At 41.7% G+C, this 7677-nt stretch overlaps 1 protein-coding gene across 1 annotated transcript; it reads right to left on the bottom strand.

The window, feature by feature from the left end:
* Positions 1–221: 221 nt before the first annotated feature.
* On the bottom strand, positions 222–7635 carry LOC121490614 (cytochrome c oxidase assembly factor 5). Its single transcript, XM_041754434.1, has 3 exons — positions 7424–7635; positions 1469–1552; positions 222–759 (listed from the first exon to the last, which is right to left on the bottom strand). The coding sequence occupies exons 1-3, from the start codon at positions 7520–7522 to the stop codon at positions 718–720; spliced, it is 225 nt and encodes a 74-aa protein (XP_041610368.1). The 5' UTR covers positions 7523–7635; the 3' UTR covers positions 222–717.
* Positions 7636–7677: the final 42 nt, after the last annotated feature.

Genomic DNA, 7677 nt, shown 5'->3' with positions numbered 1-7677 from the left:
ATTTTTGGATCACACGTCTTGAGGTACACTTTGGGCTGCCTGGTCTCTTTCCCATTATGTAGAGAAGGGACCAACCAAAAATTGAAGCCAGAAACAAAAGTCACAAGATGGAGGCCAAGAGCCCTGGCAACATAACTGGAGGTTTGCATCCAGCTATGCCTACTGTTTGATATAAAGTTTTGAGGTTATTTAGTGAGTCCGTGCAAATGAAACATTTCTTCTCCAAGGAATCAAACACAAATTTATTTCAGAACCATATAGGACAGATTGAGTAAAAGAAAGCTTTATCCTAAACTTTCCCGATAGACATTTACTCCCCCAACTGCATGTTATCAGTTTTCACAGTCCCATCAGTGGCCTTCGTAATATTCAAAAGGATGTGCAAATGTGTCATTTGGTTGAAGAATCAAGTTGGAAAATAACAATCTTTTCACTTTTTATGCTTTCAAAAAATTCTCAAACAGTATGATGCTCCCAGCTCATAGCTGTTCAATTAGATTTTTCCTTGAAAAGTTAACTTGGAGCAAGAGAATCATTTAGCTTTGAATTTTGAATACATATTCAAAAACAGAACTCATCCATTTTCTCCATTGTTCATGGAGGGAAAAACTGGACCATCCCACTAGATACAGCAAAAAGTCTGTCTCCTATTTGGGCTTTTCTTTTGTAAGTTACTGGAGAAAACTTGTTCTCATTTTGGCTTCATCATGCTAGCATTCAATATCCTTTTCTTCCTCGGAATCTGGATCTGGCATCCAACTGAAAACAAATGTACAGTTAAATCAATTTTGTACAACACAATTAAACAGCTTTGGTAAGGGGTCTCACTACATGACAGAAGTAAACCAGTTTCCAGCACAGTAAAAAAGGCAACTGTCAGAGCTACCAAAGGAAAAAATAATAATAAAGATGACATTAAAAAGAAAAGTTCCATTTAAGGTCCCAATAAGGATTTTCTTCTTAAGTAGAATCCAAATTACACTTATATTTTTCTCTGAACTACACTCAACATGTGCTCTAGCAAACTCAACTTTTTAATTCAGTTTTGCTTGGGTTAAGTTCAAATGTATTTGAAATTTTTAAATATGAAATAACAGCAATCTGGGGATTAAAAGGATTTAGTCATAGGATGATTGCATGTTCTTTGACTTACACCTCACAGTGCTGCCTCCTTGAAGGGTGGTAGGCTAGGTAGAGGGTTTCAAAGTCAATAAACAAGGCAGATTTGCATCTTGGAGGGTTAATAGTGAATGAGTCTTGGACAAAGGCTGTAAGAATCTATTAATCTGCTCAAATGTTTCCTGGACCACTCTTTTCAGTATCAGAGTACAAGTAATAGGTAAATAATATTACCTAATCCTTTTTTTCTGAATGATCTCACTGCAACCTATCTGTAATTAGTAAGTCATTCCATATTTAATTATGTATAGCTAATTTTTAGCATAAGCTTTTCAAAAGCTTTACTTACCATTGATCTTTTACATTCAAAAAATGAGTATTTCAGAGCTTTGCAGTTTCCTTCCTTCAGACACTGTCGAGGGGATTTTCCTTCCTAGGACGCAGAATACAGTATAAATATTTGGGAAATTTCCTTACAAAGCACAAAATCACTATCCTTTTGAAAGTAGTGCTTTTTGAAAAAAATTTAAAAATAGTAAATTATATGAGAAAATGCAGTTCATTTTGACTCGATGTTTAGGAAGAACAGGATAGAATAAAAAGATGTATCATAATTCTGGAGCACTTTGAGGGTGCCCTTGAGTTCTTGAAAACACTGGTGTCCATGGGATACTTTTCTTTAAAATTTTTATGTAAAAAAAAATCTCAAAACTGGTATTTTTTAGCTCCTTACAGGTAAGAAAGAGTAAAGGTGAAAGTAGTAATGGGATTTCTTAAGTGTTTTTAAATTTTTTACACTCCAGAATTTTTCAAGACAGAACAAAGTAGTGTGTGTGTGTGTGTGTGTGTGTGTGTGTGTGTGTCAGAGGAGAGAGTGTGTGTGCACGTGCACACATGCATATGAGAAATTAGGCCTGCTGTCATAGGAAATGGGAGGGTTTTTTCTGGAAGGTCCCATCAAGTAACTTTAAAGCCTCTAGTTACATCCTTTTAATGCATGCAGTTTAACCTCCAACAGATCTCTGCACACTCCCACCCCAACGCCCGCAAAAGTCAAGCTCTCTAGTCTGAGAAGCACAACCACGTAGACGTGGAAGAGCAAAGGGAGATGTTATCAGAATTTATATATGTCTGTGAGAAGAGATCTGCCAGGGCCTGATGTGAAATGAACTCTTTAGGCAGTGAAAGTTGAAAAGATAGGATGCTGCTACAAGAATATTCACAAAAGATATGCTTATTTCTGATTCTTAAAATGAGACTTTTTAACCTATAACTTAAAAATCAGACTTGACAAAGCAACAACTGCAAAACTAGGTAAGAGCAAAAATTTAGTAGAATTTTTTTGAAGGTGAACATGGAATAAAAATTTTAATACTACCTCTTCATGATCTTAAAATATTTTGAACAAATACACTGTTGTATGCATAACACAAAGGCATTTAAAGACATTGGAACATGGAAGCATCTACAAATAATAAACTTCACAATTCAAAGAGGCAAGATTAAAATTGAATTGCAGTAAAATTTCTTTTTGGATGCCCTATCCTGTGAAGTTGTCTATTAATAAACAAAGCCCTCAAGGACTAACTTATTTAAAAAACTCAGAATGGTCCTAAATCAGTTAATGGGAGGTTAAAAAATAAATACTAGATATTCCCACCTAGATAGAGCTTTTATTTTTTTTAGTTTTCCTTGCCTAGACCCAGCTTTTTTTTTTTTTTTTTTAAGATTTTATTTATTCATGAGAGATACAGAGAGAGGGGCAGAGACACAGTCAAAGGGAGAAGCAGGCTCCCCACAGGGAGCCGAATGCAGGACTCAATCCCAGGACCCCAGGATCATGCCCTGAGCCAAAGGCAGATGCTCAACCACTGAGCCACCCAGGTGCCCCTAGACCTGGCTTTTACAACCAGGTAGCAGAAAAGATGTATGTGTACAAATGCTAACTGCCAGTGTGGGCCTGTCACAAAGCAGGAGAGCCAGAGGGATAACAGAGGTGCTAAAGGGGTTCTGTTAATGTAAATATATAGAAAACATCTGGAAAAAGTAGACCAAACTTACATTTTCTGAATTACCTGAGGTTTAATGACATCAAAATGTGATATGCAATTTGTGAAGGAAAAAAATCAAAACCTTAACATTATTATTTCCATTAAAGAAATAAACCCATACTGCTTGTAAACATTAGCCTTCTGCAGTCCTTGACAGTATAAAGGAAAATGATGAAACCTTCCTACTCAAGTTGAGTTTCAGTGTAAAATGGGTCAAACAATTTTGAGAATAAAAATGACCCTGTTCAGTGTTAATTTTAAAAGCTCAAACAGCCAGTATTAGGTGCCCTAAAGTCAGATCAGTTTCAGTGTTAATAAAGAACCTAGGTTGAATACTTCCTACCTAAATAGAAACACTGGGTGCATGCCCCAGGAAAAAGGTAACCCCAATTTCACCTGCTTTTCATCATCAAGGATTTCCCTTCAAGCAGATTTTGACACCTCAACCCCACAACTAAAACCACTTCTCCACACCTTTATTTTGCAAGTGCCAGTCACACTTCTGGTTTTTACTGTGAAAAATGCTACAGGGTACCGCATTCCTGATCCTCTGGAATCTTGCCACTTTCTAGTCTGTCTGCTTAGGTTCTAGATTTTATTTTATTTATTTTTTTTTTTTTAAATTTTTTTTTTTTTAATTTTTTTATTTATTTATGATAGGCACACAGTGAGAGAGAGAGAGGCAGAGACACAGGCAGAGGGAGAAGCAGGCTCCATGCACCGGGAGCCCGATGTGGGATTCGATCCCAGGTCTCCAGGATCGCGCCCTGGGCCAAAGGCAGGCGCCAAACCGCTGCGCCACCCAGGGATCCCAGGTTCTAGATTTTAATGGCCACCTCCACCCGTGAATCTCAAAAGTGAATCAGAACAGAGTAGCAAGCTTCCTTGCACTATGTTGGGGGAGCCCAAAATTTTGTAATGAGATGCTGCTGATGGGATGTGTGTTACCCATATGAGAGAGAGTAAATAAAACTATACAAAAGACTAGAACTATAAACTGATGCTTCCCCAAACTATCTAAGATGTCGTCTTTTTCATAAGCTTTTAAGCCATACTGTCAACAGCCTGCTGGGAAGATCCATCTAGATACACCAGATCTAAAAGAGGTCCTGGGTTAATTCATCCTCCTTCATCTCTGCCAAATGGCAGACTCTAGTTATCCCTTAACATTTAACTCTTCCTTTCTAGTGAGGCCTACGGCTGGGCTAGACTTCCCAGACACCCTAGCAACTAGGCTGGGTCGACTAAGTTCCAGCCAATGGAGTATGTGAGGAACTGAAATGTAAAACTTCTGGGCTGGTCCTTAAAAAGGCACATGGCTGCCCCCCTTCTTCGTTTATGATAAGATTTAGCTTCTTGTATACCGAAGTTCATACCATCCTTTCATAGGCAATCTTAGGTCATGAGTTGAGAATAATATCCTGTCTCCCATCATAGCACCTAAAACCACAAGATCAACAATGTCTAGGTTCAGGGAAGGCTGAGAGGAGCTGTCCAAGCCCTACTTATAGGCGCACACAAGAGCAAAAGAGAGTTTTCTATCTTCTTTAAGGCAGTGTTATTCTGGATCTCTGTAATATGTACCTGTCATATGAACCTATATCCTAATCAATACACTCCCAAGCTTATTTGCCTTCTGAGGTCAAAATTAGTGATTCCCAAACATGGCTGTGCCCAAGAATCAACAAGGGATACTTTTATGGGTGTTGGGGTTGGAGGTACTGGAATCTATACATTTAAGCTCTCTGCCCCCATCTCCAGGTAATTCTAATGAAACCCAGAGGTCTGGGAGCTTCTTAATGGAGGCACAAAGGAAATAACCCACGATTGAGGTTTTTTGGACATAGTTTCAAACTTTTTGATCTCCCAGGAGTCATATAATCCTAAGAAGTCTATCCAAGAGATGCCTTTTGAATCTGCTTGTTCCTTGCTTTTCCTCTCCAGCCCCACTGGGGCTGACATCCTTATCATCATTACCCTGAGCTTCTCCGAGGCCCGGTATTTCCTTGACTTTCTCTCATTGCAGCATCTATTTTGAATTCCTTCCTAGAACGAGGTCGAGCAGCTTTTTCAGTGGGTTAAAGACTGGCAAGGAGAGATTACAGCATCCATCTGTCAAAAGATCAGATTAACTTCTGTATACAAGAAGCTAAATCTTATCATAAACGAAGTGGCCACACAGGGCAGACGCAGACCTCAACAGAATGTCCCTTGGTCTTCAGAGTCCCTAGGAGGGGAGGGGCGGGCTGTAGCTGCCAGTGACACCATCTGAGAAGAGAAGATATTGTCCCAGATCTGCAAAACTCGATGTTCTGTCTGAGTACTGCCCTTTTACACTCCCCCTGAAGTTACGGTAAATTTAACACAAACTAAAAGCACTCCCATTTAAGGTACTTTTTATAATTATCATTTTCTCCTAAGTGACCAACATCAATAAGGCCACAAACTTAAGTTTGTGGCATGTGTCCTGGTCATTATCTTGTCTGGTTTTCTCACTTTCTAAAGATCTAATTTCCATGCAGGAGGGAATGTGTCCCAATCATCTATGTGTCCCAAATTAGAGTTTGGCACTCAAATGTTTGCGGAATAAATTATTACAAAAATACAACTTGGGATCCTTCTTGCCCTCAGTATCTTCCTCCACTTCTAGAGTTTCTTTCCTCAGTCCCACTGTGTACTTTATTCTCTTGATTGCTCATCCTCATGGCCTTCCTGATGCTGAATGTCAAGATAAATTCAGGGTCCTCACTCTGAGACACAAGGGCCTTCACACATGCCAACCTTCTTCTCAAGCCTTCTGTCACATTCCCTATCCCCCAATAGAGCACTAGCTTCTCCTGGTCACATCTCCCTGACTTGCCCATGCTATTCTTTCAGCTTCTCCCCTCAACCACCACATTCCTCACTCCTTTACTTGACAACCTATTACTCAACGTTTAAGACTCCTATCAAATGTCACCTCCTCTGTGAGAAGTTTCCAAATTCCCAAGAAAAATAAGTTGCTTTCCAGTGGACTCCCACGGGATGTTGTTCCTAAATCTAATCATTAAACAAATATTTACAAGATGCTTACACAGATGCTTATACTGTTGGAATTTAGACCCTTCCATGACTGTCCCTCCCACCAGACTGAGGTGATGTAGGGTATGACTGTAACAGATTCATCTTGGTATCACCAATGCCTGACATCATGCCTGCCACTTACCAGGCATTACTAAGAGCTGACTATTTGCACCAATGAAGCAGTCCACTGGAAAAGCCCTGTGCAGGGAAGTGTAAAGTGTGAAGACAGGGCACCTCCGTTTCCTCATCCATGTGAGAGGGACTAGAGAGCCTCTTAAGCCCATGACAACTCAAGTTTTCGGACAAATTGGGCAGCCAGTCCGGCTGACTGCTAAAATCAGTGAACCAAATGTAAATCCTGAATCAGCAGAAACACTGATACAGCTTTATGATGCATGTCCATTTTGGGATAGTCTTTCCCTTTGAAGAGCAAACTCTGAAATTACATCTCCAAATGCAAAACATAATTGCACACAACTGATTGCCCTTTCATCAGGCCTTTGTAACTGGCAAAGGCACTTGCGTTTGAGTTGGGCGCTAAGCTAGAACCCAGCTTTGGACCTCAACCGTCATCTTTGGACCTCAGTATCTTCTTGCCCTCAGGTTGAGAAGACATGAGGGGAGACTGCGGTGAAGCAAGAGACAAAACAGTGAAGAAAAAAAAATGGAGCTGCTTCGTTTACAACTTATTCAAGAAGGCACATAACTCCAACTCAGAAACGATTTCAAACCGAGAGAAAGTCAATATCTATTCAACCATAACGGAACAGAGAAAGGAGAAACTACCAGTCAATACAGCGTACCAGGTTTATGTAATTCTCTGATAATTTAGATTCTCATTTTCTAGCACGCAGGAAACCGGCCTTATTCTCCTTTATACTTCCAGAACCTAGTGGAGTGCCAGGCAACATTTAATAAAATGTTTCTTGAACCGAAATGGTTTATCTTTACGAGAATCCAAAGGGGAGGTTTCATGATCCCCAACCTAACACCGGAGGGAGCTGACGCTCCGACAGCCGAGCCGCCCAAGTTCACCAGGCTGGCGCCGTGCTCTATCCCTAGACTGGCTCCGTCACCTCCCCTGGGCGCCACCGCAGGCTGAGCGGGAGGCGTCGGTCGGGTCCTGCCTCCCCGGTTCCAGCGTCTCCTCACCCCGGACGCCCGGACGCCCGGACGCCCGGCCGCGCTACCTGGAGCACACAGTCCGACTGCAGCAGACAGGCGCCCAGGTCCTCCTTCACGCCCGCGCACGCGCCGCCCTCCGGCTTGTCCTCGTAATAACGGGGCATGACTGCGTCCCCGCCCCAGCAGCCGAGACCCGCCGGCGTCCGCAGCGGCAGCGACCCCCGTGGGGCGCAACGGACACCCGCGGAGGGAAGGAACCGGAACTTGCAGCCACAACTTCCGGCGGGCCCCCGGAAAACTACGGGGCCCGAGAGGCCGC

This window comes from Vulpes lagopus, chromosome 5 (genome assembly GCF_018345385.1).
Source record: "Vulpes lagopus strain Blue_001 chromosome 5, ASM1834538v1, whole genome shotgun sequence".
In the NCBI taxonomy this organism is placed as follows: Eukaryota; Metazoa; Chordata; class Mammalia; order Carnivora; family Canidae; genus Vulpes; species Vulpes lagopus.
Note: the sequence above shows the minus strand (reverse complement) of the source record. Positions and strands in the feature narration are given on the sequence as shown.